At 50.1% G+C, this 16098-nt stretch overlaps 1 protein-coding gene across 9 annotated transcripts in view; it reads right to left on the minus strand.

Moving 5' to 3' along the window:
- RANGAP1 (Ran GTPase activating protein 1) overlaps nucleotides 1–16098 on the minus strand; it is a 57027-nt gene that overhangs the window by 20865 nt on the left and 20064 nt on the right. For 7 of the 9 annotated variants that reach the window (XM_055374740.1, XM_063705010.1, XM_055374737.2 and 4 more), the window contains 3 exons: nucleotides 14184–14333; nucleotides 8162–8289; nucleotides 1666–1725 (listed from right to left, as the gene is read on the minus strand). In XM_055374740.1, coding sequence (XP_055230715.1) covers nucleotides 1666–1725; nucleotides 8162–8289; nucleotides 14184–14295 — 300 coding nt within the window. In that variant the 5' untranslated portion in view covers nucleotides 14296–14333. Of the gene's footprint in view, nucleotides 1–1665; nucleotides 1726–8161; nucleotides 8290–14183; nucleotides 14334–14708; nucleotides 15006–16098 lie in introns of those variants that run through there. The other 2 variants (XM_019018395.3, XM_019018394.3) reach the window with 2 other exon arrangements.

Raw genomic sequence — 16098 nt, forward strand, 5'->3', positions numbered from 1 at the left:
TGAAATGCTAAAATTTAAGCAAAACTTGCACAGTGAGAATTCCACAGTGAGTATGCACAAGAGAGTTTTCTTCACCATCTTTTCTGACTTGCAATTCTTTTTTTTTGAGATGGAGTCTCGCTTTCTCTCGCCCAAGGTTGCAACGCAATGGCACAATCTCAGCTCACTGCAACCTTCACCTCCCAGGTTCAAGTGATTCTTCCACCTCAGCATCCTGAGTAGCTGGGATTACAAGGCCCCTGCCATCACGCCCAGCTAATTTTTGTACTTTTGTAGACACAGGGTTTCAGCATGTTGGCCAGGCTGGTCTCCAACTCCTGACCTCAGGTGATCCACCCGCCCCGCCCAACCTCGGCCTCCCAAAATGCTGGGATTACAGGCGTGAGCCACTGCGCCTGGCCTAACTTGAAATTCTTTAATATGCAATCACTGAAATGAATTTCCTTTTTTTTTTTTTTTTTTTTTTTGAGACGGAGTCTTGCTTTGTCACCCAGGTTGGAGTGCAGTGGCATGATCTTGGCTCACTGCAACCTCCACCTCCTGGGTTCACGCAATTCTCCTGCCTCAGCCTCCCAAGTAGCTGGGACTACAGGCAGGTGCCACCATGCCAGCTAATTTTTGTATTTTTAGTAAGACGGGGTTTTGCCATGTTGGCCAGGCTGGTCTTGAACTCCTGACCTCAAGTGATCTGCCCGCCTCAGCCTCCCAAAGTGCTGGGATTATAGGCGTGCGCCACCACGCCTGGCCAGAAATGAATTTTCTTAACCTACATTCCAAATCCTAGCCTCACAAGCCAGGTGCAGTGGCACGCACCTGTAATCCCAGCTACTTGGGAGGCTGACGTGGGAGGACTGTTTGAGCCCAGGAGTTCAAGACCAGCCTGGGCAACACAGCAAGACCCTGTCTTTAAAAAAAAATAAAAGGAGGTTGGGCGCAACCAGGGTGAGGGGCTCAGTAACATCAATGTGCACACTCATCACTGACCAGAAACCTGCACCCTTAGGGCCTGCCGTGTGCAGCCCCGTGCCAGGAGGACACACCGAGAGGCTGCCGATCGCCAGCCCTGCCCTCTTCCCTTGGCCAGGCATGCCCTTCTGTGTTCTGTGTTGCCCCTTTCTATTTCCTTCCACACATACGCACTCAGAGACTGGGAACTCGACCCAAGCCAGTCTGAGCCCTGGGAATGAAGAAATGGGAAGCCACCCATGACAGGCACACACCAAAGCAGAGAGTGGTACGGAGAAAGGGAGGAGCCAGAGAAAGATGGGGACGGCTACATGGGCTGTGTGCAGAGAAGTCATGAAGGAGCAGGACTGCGAGGTGCAGGAAGGGGTTGCCAGGAAAGGCGGGGCAATCATATTGGGGTGAAATCCACAGTCAACCAAGCCAAGCAGCTCAGGAGGACCCAGGAGTGCATGGTCTCAGCTCTCCCACCTCCCTGAAGTCCCCACCCTTAGGGTTCCTCCCCTGTCAGTCCCTATGCTCCCACCCTCCCCTCCTGTCAGGACACAGGGCACATGCTGGACTTGCCGGGCTTCCATTCCAGCAGCTCAGTCACCCACAGGGCTAATCTTAGGCTCCAGAAAGAATAAAGCATGAGAAAAGCCCTGGGAATTGCCAAAGAGGGCCTTGCGCATGGAGGGGAAGAGCAGCTTGTTCGCTTACCAGGGCTGGTGGGATCTCGGTCCGCAGCCTCCCCGTGAACATGTCACTCCAGTGGCAGCGCTGCAGCAGAAAGAAGAGAAGAGTTAGCAGGAGAGAGACCCCTGGAGGCCCATAGTGAAGCCTCATCCTGGTGGATTTGAACTACCCGAGCATCACAAGACTTTTTTCTTTTTTTTTGAGACAGAGTTTCACTCTTGTTGCCCAGGCTGGAGTGCAGTGGCACGATCTCTGCTGACCACAATCTCCACCTCCCGGGTTCAAGCAATTCTCCTGCCTAAGCCTCCGGAGTAGCTGGGATTACAGACGTCCGCCACTATGCCTGGCAAATTTTGTATTTTTAGTAGAGACAGGGTTTCTCCATTTTGGTCAGGCTGGTCTTGAACTCCTGACCTCAGGTGATCTGCCCACCTCGGCCTCCCAAAGTGCTGGGATTACAGGCGTGAGCCACCGCGCCTGGCCCCCAAGACTTAACTTGAGCTTTGTTTGTAAAAAGCTGGACCCATTCTGGCTGTAGTTGGTGGGACCTGGAGGCCAGTCCTCAAATCAATAGGCCTCCAAGGGTTACTGGGGGCTCAGGAGTGTCAGGAAAATCCCTGACTTGTACAACCCTCTAGGTGGACGTGTGACATGGTTATGGATGACAGAGAAACATGAACATAAACAACACAGAATTCTACGTTGAGGGCCAGTGGCTCACGCCTGTAATCCCAGCACTTTGGGAGGCCGAGGCGGGCAGATCACTTGAGGTCAGGAGTTCCAGACCAGCCTGGCCAACATGGTGAAACCCCATCTCTACTAAAAATACAAAAATTAGCATAGTGATGGGGACTTTTTAACAAAGGGAGAGCAAGCCTCAGGCTCAGAGCCATTAAACAGCAACAGCATCAAATAATAATTCAGTAACACTATTTTATTTCCTTTATTGTAAGGAATGTCAGCTTTCCATTCATAGAAGTGCTTTGAAATTACATGAAAGTTTGCTGTTTTTTTTCGTTTTTTTAAGAGATGGGTTCTCACTCTGTCACCTAGGCTGGAGTGCAGTGGCAGAATCATAGCTCACTGTAACCTTGACCTCCTGGCCTCAAGTGATCCTCCCACCTTAGCCTCCACAGTACCTGCTATTACAGGCATGTGACACCACTCCTGGTATGATTCAAAGAAAGTATTAGGCAATTCATAAAGATAGTAGATTGGTAGCTACCAGAGGCCTGGAAGGTTAGAGGGAGGGGAGGCTGAAGAAAGGTTAATTAATGGAGACAAGTACAAAGCTGGAAGAAATAAGACCTAGTGTTCAATAGGTCAACAGGGTAACTATTGTTTACATTAATCTATTATATATTTCAAAATACCTAGAAGATGCCGGCCGTGGTGGCTCACACCTGTAATCCCAATACCTTGGGAGGCGGAGACAGGCAGATCACCTGAGGTCAGGAGTTCGAGAGTAGCCTGGCCAACATGTCAAAACCCCATCTCTACTAAAAGTATAAAAATTAGCCGGGCATGGTGGTGCACGCTTGTAGTCCCAGCCACTCAAGAGGCTGAGGCATGAGAACCGCTGAAAACCGGGAGGCAGAGGTTGTGCTGAGCTGAAATTGCGCCACTGCACAGCAGCCTGGGCGACACAGAAAGACTGTCTCGAAAAAAAAAAGAAAAAGCTGGAAGAGAAAAATTTGAATGTTCCTAGCATAAAGATAAATATTTAAGGTGATGGATACCTCAATTACCCTTATTTTATTTATTTATTTTTGAGACAGAGTCTCACCCTGTCGCACCCAGGCTGGAGTGCAGTGGAGCAATCTCGGCTCACTGCAACCTCCGCCTCCCAGGTTCAAGTGAGTCTCCTGCCTCAGTCTCCCAAGTAGCTGGGATTACAGGCACCCGCTACCACGCCCGGCTAATTTTTTGTATTTTTAGTGGAGACAGGGTTTCGCCGTATTGGCCAAGCTGGTCTTGAACTCTCGACCTCAGGTGATCCACCCACCTCAGCCTCCAAAAGTGCTGGGATTACAGGCGTGAGCCACTGTGCCCGGCCTATTTTATCTATTTATTTATTTTTTAAGATGGAGTTTCACTCATCACCCAGGTTAGAGTGCAATGGCCTGATCTGGGCTCCCTACAACCTCCACCTCCCAAGTTCAAGTGATTCTCCTGTCTCAGTCTCCAGAGTACATGGGATTACAGGCACCCGCCACCGCACCCAGCTAATTTTTGTATTTTTTTTTTAGTAGAGATGGGGTTTCACCATGTTGGCCAGGCTGGTCTTGAATTCCTGACCTCAGGTGACCCACCTGCCTCAGCCTCCCAAAGTGCTGGGATTATAGGCATGAGAGCCACCATGCCCAGCCCTCCCTTATTTTTTATTTTGAGACAGGGTCTCACTCTGTCGCCCAGGCCGGAGCGTAGCCATGCAAACACGGCTCACTGCAGCCTCGACCTCCCTGGCTCAAGCCGTCCTCCCACCTCAACCTCCCAAGTAGCTGGGACTACATGTGTGTACCACCACACCTAGCTAATTTTTGTATCTTTTGTAGAGTTGGGAATCTCCCTATGTTGTCCAGGCTTGTCTCAAACTCCTGGGATCACGTGATCTGCTCCCACCTTACATACTAAGGAAGCTGGTTTTTTGCAGAAAAATTCACATATCCACCAATAAAGCAGACCGTGAACATACCTGGGGCCTCAGCTGTCTGCTCTACACCAGATCTGCTTAGTAGTTCCACCTGCACGCAGGTCCACAGGCCAGGAACAGACAGCCAGAGCCCGAGCGCCACAGTCCCTCACAACAGATACCGGCAGGTCACTCTGAACAAAGCTCCCCAAACCCAACTCTAACGAGCTGAACAGTCAGCACAGGACTCTAGGGCACACCGCCTGGGTTCCAATCCTGATTTAGCTGACTCCAGCCATCACTCCCCCTCTCCAGCCTCTGGTATCCTATCTCTGAAATGAGGTTTTAGGTCCTAATGATCTCCCACGAGAACAGCAAAGCAGTTAAGAGCTTGCTTGGGCTGGGCACATTGGCTCACGCCGATAATTCCAGCACTTTGGAAGGCCAAAGTGGGAAGACTGCTTGAGCCTAGGAGATCAAGATCAGACTGGGCAACAAAGCAAGACCCCATCATTTAAAAAAAAAAAAAAAATTAGCTGGGCATTGTGGCACACACATGGTCCCAGCTACCTGGGGGGCTGAGATGGAAGGATCACTTGAGCCTGGGAGTTCAAGGCTGCAGCAAGCTATGATCATGCCACTGCACTACAGCCTGGGCAATGGCGTGAAACTGTCTCTAAAAAAAAAAAACGAAAACAAAAAAACGCCGGGTGCAGAGGCTCACACCTGTAATCCCAGCACTTTGGGAGGCCGAGGCGGGCGGATCACAGGGTCAGGAGATTGAGACCATCCCGGCTAACATGGTGAAACCTGTCTCTACTAAAAATACAAAAAATTAGCTGGCGTGGTGGCAGGCGCCCATAGTCCCAGCCACTTGGGAGGCTGAGGCAGGAGAATGGTGTGAACCCGGGAGGCGGAGCTTGCAGTGAGCCGAGATGACGCCACTGCACTCCAGCCTGGGGACAGAGCGAGACTCCGTCTCAAAAAAAAAAAAAAAAAAAAAAAAGAGCTTGGGCTGACACCTGGACTCCACCTCAGCGTACTCCCAGTTGTGTGACTCTGGGCTGCACTTCTCTCACCCGTCAAGACCTCACTCCTCACTTGCGCACTGCTGCAGCAGCGGAGAGAACACTCTGGCATCAGCACTACGCCCGGAACACTGGGCCATCAAGGGCAGATCCCACCCTGCCCCTGCCCTGGCCTGCTTCCTGCACAGAGGAGGGCCTGGGAGGTGGCGTGCAGTGATTCACTCGAGCCACTGCATCTGCAGCAGGCAGGAAGGTGCATGCAGCACTCCTACCGGCCAGGCTCTCCCAGGACAACCTCTGAGGAAGAAGGAAGGGCTCTATCTCCTATTTCATATAAGAGCCCAGCCTCAGAGCTGCACACAGGGCAAGGCCACATACGGCAAACAAGGTGGTGCTGTTAGGGCTTGATCCCATGTGCCGAACACAAGCTCAGCTCCTGCTGAGTCCTGTAGCCTTCATGCCCATGGCTCCTTCATTCCTGTTCTTCACAGGTCTCGGGGAGGGCTGAGTTCTGAGTTCTTTGGTTGGAAAACATCCCAGCTTATGCTCAGGGAAAGTACAGGCCCCAGGCAGGAGAGCAAAAACAATCACTGTCTTGGTGGTTAACTTGATCATGACCTTCCTAAGGAAACAAATATGTAGTGCCACTTTGTAAACTAGTTTGCAGGCCCTTCCGGGGTGAATCCTCTCATGGCCCCCAGTCCCATATTCCTCCTCCTGCAGAAACTGGTGCCACAGAGAGAACACTGATCTCAGGAGTGTGATGTGTGGCTTGGCCACATCTCTGCTATTTTTTTTTTCCTTTTTTTGAGATGGAGTCTCGCTCTGTTGCTAGGCTGGAGGGCAGTGGTGTGATCTTGCCTCACTGCAACTTCTGCCTCCTGGTATCAAGCGATTCTCCTGCCTCAGCCTCCTGAGTAGCTGGGACTACAGGCGCACGCCACCACACCCAGCAAATTTTTGTATTTTGAGACGGGATTTCACCATGTTGGCCAGGATGGTCTTGATCTCTTGACCTTGTGATCTGCCCGCCTTGGCCTCCCGAAGTGCTAGGATTACAGGCGTGACCCACCAGGCCCGGCTTTTTTTTTTCTTTTTTTGAGACAGGGTCTTGCTCTGTCACTCAGGCTGGAGTGTAGTGGTGCAATCTTGGCTCACTGAAACCACTGCCTCCCAGGCTCAAGCGATCCTCTCATCTTAGCCTCCCAAGGAGCTGGGACCATAGGTGCACACCACCATGCTGGGCTAATTTTTGTACTTTTTGTAGAGATGGGGTTTCACCATGTTGTCCAAGCTGGTCTCGAACTTCTGGGCCTTGGCCTTTCAAAGTGCTGGGATTATAGCTGTGAGCCATCGTGCCCGACTGATCGTGGCTATTTAATGGGCCCCTCTGAGCCTCAGTTCCCTTGACTTATAAATGGAGACTCAACCCAGTCTCTTCCCTGGTTGCTGTGAGCAGGCAATGACATGCAGAAGAGCCCAGCCTAACCCCAGCCATGCACATTATCAACAGACTGCCATTCTGGAACTCTGGTCTCTCTCCCTCATGACTTTGGAATTTCAAAGAGAGGGGAATACCCAGTGACATCTCCCAACGCTTTGAACATGACACTCTTGCTTTTCTCACAGAGCGTATCAGAAGACTGGTGTTTAGTAGAACCTGTTTGGGGAACACGGGGCTAGAATAACCTGACTTGCCCTTTGCGTTGGCCAAGAAGGGCACCACTTGGATCTAACCTTCAAGAGAACTTGTCAGCCGCATGCAGTGGCTCACGCCTGTAATCCTAGCACATTGGGAGGCCAAGGCAGACAAATCACAAGGTCAGGAGTTCGACACCAGCCTGGCCAACATAGTGAAACCCCGTCTCTACTAAAAATACAAAAAATTAGCTGGGCAAGGTGGTGAGTGCGTGTAATCCTAGCTACTTGGCAGGCTGAGGCAGAAGAATCACTTAAACCTGGGAGGTGGAGGTTGCAGCAAGCTGAGATCGCACCACTGCACACCAGCCCAGGTGACAGTGTGAGACTCCATCTCAAAAAAAAAAAAAAAAAAAGGCCGGGAGCAGTGGCTCATGCCTGTAATCCCAGCACTTTGGGAGGCCGAGGCGGGCAGATCACAAGGTCAGGAATTCGAGACCATCCTGGCTAACACAGTGAAACCCCATCTCTACTAAAAATACAAAAAAAAAATTAGCCGGGAGTGGTGGTGGGAGCCTGTAATCCCAGCTACTCAGGAGGCTGAGGCAGGAGAATCGCTTGAACCCAGGAGGCGGAGATTGCAGTGAGCTGAGATTGTGCCACTGAACTCCAGCCTGGACGAGAGTGAGACTCCGTCTCAAAAAACAAAAAAAGAACTTGCCTCTGCTGTGAGGAGTGTAGGGAGCTGGTAGTCTCCAGCTACAGCACCTTCCTATTGCTGCAGCATTTGAGCTGAAGCCTGGCCACTTCTGCCCAACATGAGATTCCTTTAAATGGGCAATCTTTGCTCTGAAACTCCCAGAGGGTGGGTCTGTCAGAGCAGCCTCACAGTCAGAGACTCCTGCTGGTTATTTCTGCAACCTTCCCACCTCACATGTGACAGCTCTGCACTATGAGCAGAAGGCTCTCCCTACTTTGTCTTTCACAGGTGTCGTGCCAATAATCCTCCTGCACCCCAACACCCTCTCAAGGTCTGCTGACTACAGGGAGAGGGTCCCTAGCCAATGCTGTGTGCCCGGGGGAGGCCAGAGGAAGAGGAGCTGCTTGGGGTACAGCCACACAGGCAGGGCCCTGGAAGAGACTGGACACAGGTAGGGGTTGTGAAAGTGTGAACAGAAGCTTGTTCAAACCAGCCTGGGCCTACTCACCCCACTCTGCTCACCTTCAACTCCGACTTCTTCTCTAAGGCCTTGGCGATGACCCTGGCTGCTTCCACGCCCACTGTGTTGCCTTCCAGACGCAGAGCTTCCATGCTGTCAAAGTCTTCAATCTCTTTAATCACATCTTTAGCTGCCAGGGACCAAAGAGCAGAACCTTAGGCTTTTGGAATCACAAACAGCTAAGATAGGAGAGAGGCTGGCAACCACCTTGCCACTCAACAGTCTATGGTGCACCTACCGTGCAACGAGCCTTGGCTTACAGAGAATCAGACAGGCTCATGGTCCAGAGTACAGAGCTGTGCAGATGATTTCTCTGTAATGAGTGTTAAAACCACACATGTAGAGAGGCTTGGGAGCCGAGGGAAAAGAGCAACTGGAAGCTCACAGCAAAGAAGACTTTGCCAAGTAGGTGGTGTGTGTGGAGCCTCCAAAGATGGGCAGTGTACCAGGCAAGCAGAGAAATGGCACCCAAGCCAGAGGGCCAGCAGGCACGATGGCACAAAGGCTTTCATTGTTAAGTGATTCATGTGTGGGGTGTTTGTCCACTACTGTACTATTTTATTTTGATGAAACATTCCAAACCACCTAAATGTCCATCAAGAGAAGACAGAAGGCCCAGTGCAGTGGCTCACGCCTGTAATCCCAGTACTTTGGGAGGCTAAGGCAGGTGGATTGCTTGAGCCCAGGAGTTTAAGACCAGCCTGGGCAACATGGTGAAACTCTGTCTTACTAAAAATACAAAAATTAGCTGGGCGTGGTGGTGGGTGTTTGTAATCCCAGCTACTCGGGAGGCTGAGGCAGGAGAATGTCTTGAACCTGGGAGGAGGAGGGTGCAGTGAGCCAAGATCGTGTCACTGCACTCCAGCCTGGGAGACAGAGCAAGACTCCATCTTAAAAAAAAGTCAGGCATGGTGGCATACGCCTGTAATCCCAGCATTTTGGGAGGCCAAGGTGGGCGGATCACAAGGTCAGGAGTTCAAGACCAGCCTGACCAATATAGTGAAACCCCATCTTCACTAAAAATACAAAAATTAGCTGGGCGTGATGGCACATGCCTGTAATCCCAGCTACTCAGGAAGCTGAGGCAGGAGAATCACCTGAACCTGGGACGCGGAAGTTGTAGTGAGCCAACATCACACCCCTACACTCCAGCCTGGGCGACACAGTGAGACTCTGTCTCAAGAAAAAAAAAAAAAATTAGCCTGGTGTGATGGCGTGCACCTGCAGTCTCAGCTACTTGGGAGGCTGAGCTGGGAGGATCAGCTGAGCCTGAGAAGTTGAGGCTGCAATGAGCCATGATCGTGCCATAGCACTCCAGCCGGGGGGGACAGAGCAAGACCCTGCCTTCTCAAAATAAAACAAACAAATAAAAAAAGAGAGACAGGAAGACAGAGAGGACGACAGAGGTTCACTGTGGCACGTTACACAAATAGTTATACCAGCACTGCTATGAAAGATGACACAGGTGTTTTTGACTTGGAAAAATCCGTTATAGCAATAAGTGAAAAATTAGGTTACTCAAGCATTTGGGCTGATCACTCTTTAAAAACATATGTATTCACACACAAACACACATGCACCCACGTGCATAAAACAAGGTCTAGGAACATAGAAACCAAATGCTATAGCAGTTCTCTCTAGCTGGTAGGATAATGGGTGATTGTGTGTTTTTCACTACTTGAAGTAAAATGTTCTCAATATATCAGGTTATATAGCAGCTTTTAAAAGATCTATAATATAATCCCAATTAAAAACAAAATGGGCCGGGAGTAGTGGCTCACACCTGTAATCCCAGCACTTTGGGAGGCTGAGGCCTGAGGATCACCTGAGGTCAAGAGTTTGAGACCAGCCTGTCCAATATGATGAAACCCTGTCTCTAACTAAAAATACAAAAATTAGCCGGGTGTGGTGGTGGGTGCCTGTAATCCCAGCTACTAGGGAGGCTGAGACAGGAGAATTGCTTGAACCTGGGAGGCGGAGGTTGCAGTGAGCCCAGATCGTGGCATTGCACTAATCCCTGGGCAACAAGAGCGAAACTCCGTTTCAAAAAACAAACAAAACAAAATGAACTCAGCTATGTTCAGGAAAAAAAAAAAAGACTAGGCTGGGCGCGGTGGCTCACGCCTGTAATCCCAGCACTTAAGGAGGCCGAGGGGGGCGGATCATGAGGTCAGGAGTTCAGGAGTTCAAGACCAGCCTGGCCAACATGGTAAACCCCGTCTCTACTAAAAATACAAAAATTAGTTGGGCATGGTGGCGCATGCCTGTAATCTCCGCTGCTCGGAAGTCTGAGGCATAATTGCTTGAACTAGGACCCAGGAGGCCGAGGTAGCAGTGAGCGAGATCTTGCCACTGCACTCCAGCCTGGGCTACAGAGCAAGACTGTTTCTCAGAAAAAAAAAAAAAAAAAGACTATGTGCTAGAAATAAAATGCCCTGAAATTAATAGTAGTTATATCCCTGGGGTTATATGAAAGTGAGGATATATTTTTTCCCTGTTCTTTGAATGTTTCTGTATTCTATAATAAACCTGCATTAATTGTATAATCTGAACAAAACCAAAACTTACATGAAACAAAAAGTTGAGTCTGGCTGGTACAGGATGGAGTAGGGTGACATGTGGGAGGGAAGAGACAGAGATGGGTATGGGAGATAAAATTTGAACTTGACCTTCTGGTCAAGAAGGGTCTTGAGAAAGGACTTACAACCTAGCAGGGGCTCCCTAAGAAGTTGTCCAAGGTGGGTCCAAGTTTCCCTGGTTGGGTCAGAACCCAAGGATGGCTCACTGATGCGGGTACCTTCACTTCCAGATGCCAGGGGATTCAGGGTTGGTCAGTGCCAGCCAAGCCTTGGCAAGGGATCAAAAGACTTCCTGGGTTCTCTTAAAGTAAAAGTGAGACCTCTCCCTGCCTTACTTCCCAGAGCCTTTTCACTTGTTTTCATAGAGTATATTCACATTTTGCCTTCAATTAGTTACCTGGGTATATAATTCCTATTCCAGATTTGCTGCTTCTTAGGAGCTGGGTAAGCTGGGCACCCCTGGGGACTTACAAAATGGGAGACACCACATTCAGTCTGTGCTGGGAGAGTAAAGAAGTTAACTGGATGGATTTCAGAGCCAGCCAAACTTGAGTTGCTTTTTTTTTTTTTTTTGAGATAGTCTCGTTCTGTCACCGAGGCTGGAGTACAGTGGTGCAATCTCGGCTCACTGCAACCTCCGCCTCCCGGGTTCAAGCAATTCTCCTGCCTCAGCCTCCGGAGAGTAGCTGGGATTACAGGTGTCCACCACCACGCCCGGCTAATTTTTGTATTTGTAGTAAAGACAGGGTTTCTCCATGTTGGCCAGGCTGGTCTGGAATTCCTGACCTCAGGTGATCTGCCCACCTCGGCCTCCCAAAAGTGCTGGGATTACAGGCGGGAGCCACCGCACCTGGCCCAAACTTGAGTTCTAATCCCAGCTCTACTCATTAAAGCTGTGCCCTTAGGCATGTCATACCACCTCCCTAAACCTCAGTTTTCCAATCTGCAAAATGGAAATGCAATCTATCTCAAGGGATTTTGTGAAGATAAACTGAGATACTATTTATCTGGCACTTAATACCCTTATCTGACACAGTGTTCAATAAATGGCATTTGCCATCAAATCTCTGTTTCCTAAACGGAGCTCAATGTCTAATTAGAAGCACAGGAATAGGGATTTCACTGAACCTCTGTGAAAATCCTAGCTCTGCTATTTATCAAATGTGTGACCTTGGCCAAGTTACTTAAAGTCTCCTAAATTCTTTTTTCTCATTTATAAAACAGCAACATTCCCATCTATCTCCCACAAGGGTGACGCAAGCATCAAAAGTGATAAACGAGGTCAAAGTGGGTGGATCACCTGAGGTCAAGAATTCAAAACCAGCCTGGCCAACATGGCAAAACCCTGTCTCTACTAAAAATACAAAAATAAGGGGCCGGGCACGGTGGCTCACGCCTGTAATCCCAACACTTTGGGAGGCCGAGGTGAGAGGATCATGAGGTCAGGAGATCGAGACCATCTTGGCTAACTAACACGGTGAAACCCCGTCTCTACTAAAAATACAAAAAAATTAGCCGGGTGTGGTGGCGGGCGCCTGTAGTCCCAGCTACCCGGGAGGATGAGGTGGGAGAATGGCATGAACCGAGGAGGCGGAGCCTGCAGTGAGCCAACATCATGACAATGCACTCCAGCCTGGGTGACAGAGCGAGACTCTGCCTCAAAAAAAAAAAAATAATAAAAATACAAACATAAAAATAGGCTGAAGGCCGGACACAGTGGCTCACGCCTGTAATCCCAGTACTTTGGGGGCTGAGCCAGGCGAATCACCTGACGTCAGGAGTTCTAGACCAGCCTGTCCAACATGGTAAAACCCCATCCCTACTAAAATACAAAAAATTAGCGGGGCGTGGTGGCGGGTGCTTATAGTCCTAGCTACTCGGGAGGCTGAGGCAGGAGAACAGCGTGAACCAGGGAGGCGGAGCTTGCAGTGAGCCGAGATTGCACCACTGCACTCCAGCCTGGGTGACAGAGCAAGACTCCATCTCAAAGAAAAAAACAAAAAGAAAAGAAAAGAAAATTAGCTGGGCATGGTTGTACACACCTGTAGTCCCAGCTACCCAGGAGGCTGAGGCATGAGAATTGCCTGAACCCAGGCAGAGGTTAAAGTGAGTGGAGATCGCACCACCACACTCCAGCCTGGGCAACAGAGCAAGACTATGTCTCAAAAAAAAAAATTAGCCAGGCGTGATGATGTGAGCCTGCAGTCCCAGCTACTTGGGAGGCTGAGGCAGGAGAATCGCTTGAACCTGGGAGACAGAAGTTGCAACGAGCCAACATCGCACCACTACACTCCAGCCTGGGTGGCAGAGTGAGACTCATCTCAAAAAAAAAAAAAAAAAAAAAAAGCCGGGCACAGTGGCTCACGCCTGTAATCCGAACACTTTGGGAGGCCAAGGTGGGCAGATAACCTGAGATGAGGAGTTCGAGAGCATCCTGACCAATATGGCAAAACCCTCTCTCTACTAAAAATACAAAAATTAGCCAGGTGTGGTGGTGGGCGCCTGTAATCCCAGCTACTCAGGAGGCTGAGGCAGCAGAACTGCTTGAACCCATGAGGCAGAGGTTTGCAGTGAGCTGAGATCGTGCCACTGCACTCTAGCCTGGGTGACAGAGAGAGACTCCATCTCAAAAAAAAAAAAAGTGATAAATGCACAGGGAGGAAGTCTATAAACGTTAGACCTTATGGAGATGTTAGGAACATGCATCAGCACGCTCCCAGCTACCCAAGGACTCAAGCAGCCTCCGACCTGGAGAGTAGAACAAGGCTGCCTACACAACATGACAACCAGGCATGTCCAGACCAGTTCCCCTGGTTGAGCAAGAATCCCAGGAGGCCTCACTTGATGCAGGTGCCTTCACTTGCAGGTGCCAGGGGATTCAGGGTTGGTCAGTGGCAGCCAAGCCTTGACGAGGGATGAAAAGACAGGGTCTGCTCTCTGGTTCCTAGTTTTCTGTGGTTGCAGTACCTGTATACATACAGACAGCCATCCCTCTCCCAGGTACATCTGGTTGTATGAACCAGCATCTCCCAAGAGGGCCCCAGAGCCTCAGCTCTGGGGAAAGCTGCAGCTATTCCCAGGCCTGCCTGGGATCATGGGGGTTAAGGGCAAGGGTGGGGAGAACACCGGATATTAAGTCAGAGTCAGAGGCTGTATCTTGGGACTGGCACTAACTGTGGCCCCTCATTACCTACCATCCCCTCCTGAGAAAGAAAGGGCAGGGCACAAAGTGATGCCCAATACAAACATGCAAAGTGCAGGGGAGCTTGCTCGTGGGCAAATTATCTCTGAGCCTCATTGTTAGAATAGGCCCAATGATACCTCACAGAGCTGCTGGGACAAATAATGGAGACAATGTAGCAGAAAGAGCCTGACAACCAGTAAGAGTTCAGTACACTCCCTTTCCTCCCCCGGACACACCAGTGCACAACTTCCAGAAACTCACCATCTTCTGCAGTGTTGAGTTTGAGGCTCTTGCCTTTGAAACTCAGCTGTCCCCCGGCCACCTGAGTCTTGGCCAGTGTCTCTGCCAGCTTGGCAATGTCTTCCGAGGCCATGTTGACTAGGCTGGTGGGCTCCCCTGGAGATCTGCAGACTGAGGAGGCCAAAGTTGCAGTAAGAAAAAGGAGTCTCCTGGGGCCCCTGGTTGGGGGGCAGGGTAGGACATCAGCCATCTCAGGAGTCTGACCCTACCTCCCCCGCTATGGAGACCCTAGAGATAAACCACTGGAAGAAAGGAAAACAGCATCAGAGAAGGAACAGTTCTAGAAGGTGCAGGAGGTAGTAAAAGAACAGAAAAATCATGTCTTAGCCTATAAGAAGCTACCATCTCATTACAAGTCCTCCTCTGCTAAACTGCTGCAGCTGGACACCCAGCAACACCATGTGAGCTGCCCATTTCCTGGGCCCCTTCAGTGAATGGCAGTCAAGTCCCAAACCAAAGGCTGCAGAGTCTGGCCCAAGCACACACCTGCTTGAGCATCTTGGCTGTTCTCTGTTTGAGGGTCCCATTCCTCAAACAGGACACAGATGGCTATGGGATCCAGATCATTCATCCCAGAGAATGCCCCACCACCCACGCTGGCATGACTCTGGGGTGGGGCACAGGGGTCAGCCCCACTGCACGTCTGGTTTCAACCATGGCCGGGAGACTGGGCAGGCCACAATGGCCCCTTAGGGGTTTCTAGATCAGAGATCGCCACATCACAACAGCTACCATCATAATAGGACAGGGACAGGGCTGCCACCTATGAAGCCCTACTATACTCAAGTTTACCAGAAGATTTAGGTAGAAATGGGGTTGATAAGCCTCACTATTTATAAAATCAGGAGTGCTGGTAAAAGAAGTAAAGCTGGCCAGGTGCAGTGGCTCACACCTGTAATCCCAGCACATTGGGAAGCTGTGGTGGGAAGATTGCTTGAGCCCAGCAGCTCAAGACCAGTCTGAGCAACATGGCAAAATCCCATCTCTACTAAAAATAAATACAATTAGCAGGGTATGGTGGTGTGCACCAGTAATCCCAGCTACTGGGGAGGCTGAGGTGGGAGGATTGATTGAGCCCCGGAGACAGAGGCTACAGTGAGCCATGATCTCACCACTGCACTCTAGCCTGGGTGACAGAGTAAAACCCTGTCTCAAAAAAAATAAAATAAAAATAAAAATTAGCTGGGTGTGGTGGCACGTGCCTGTAGTCAGTCCCAGCTACTGGAGAGGCTGAGGCAGGAGGATCATTTGAGCCCAGAAGTTCAAAGCTGCAGTAAGCTAGGACTGCCACTGCACTCCAGCCTGGGCAACAGCGGGAGGCTCTATCTCTAAAAGTAACTAAATAAATGAAAGAATTTTTTTTTTTTGAGACGGAGTCTCGCTCAGTCGCCCATGCTGGAGCGCAGTGGCGCCATCTGGGCTCACTGCAAGCTCCGCCTCCAAGGTTCATGTCATTCTCCTGCCTCAGCCTCCTGAGTAGCTGGGATTACAGGCACCCACCACCATGTCCAGCTAATTTTTTTGTATTTTTAGTAGAGACAGGGTTTCACCGTGTGTTAGCCAGGACGGTCTCGATCTCCTGACCTCGTGATCCACTCACCTCAGCCTCCCAAAGTGCTGGGATTACAGGCATAAGCCACCACGCTTGGCCAATAAATGAAAATTTTTAAAACAAGTAAAGCTTTGAGAACTCCTGCACCTGCTCATGGTACTCCAGCTTTACTTGGAGTATATGTGAGATTAAATGTCTCATGTGTACTGCCTATAAATTGAAGCCAGCTATATTAGACGGGAACGTGGAACATCACTACATACCTGAATAGTGTTTACTTTGTGGTATGAATAAATGTATCTGTGAGATGCTCCAAAAAAAGAA

Source organism: Gorilla gorilla, chromosome 23, assembly GCF_029281585.2.
Source record: "Gorilla gorilla gorilla isolate KB3781 chromosome 23, NHGRI_mGorGor1-v2.1_pri, whole genome shotgun sequence".
Lineage (NCBI taxonomy): Eukaryota > Metazoa > Chordata > Mammalia > Primates > Hominidae > Gorilla > Gorilla gorilla.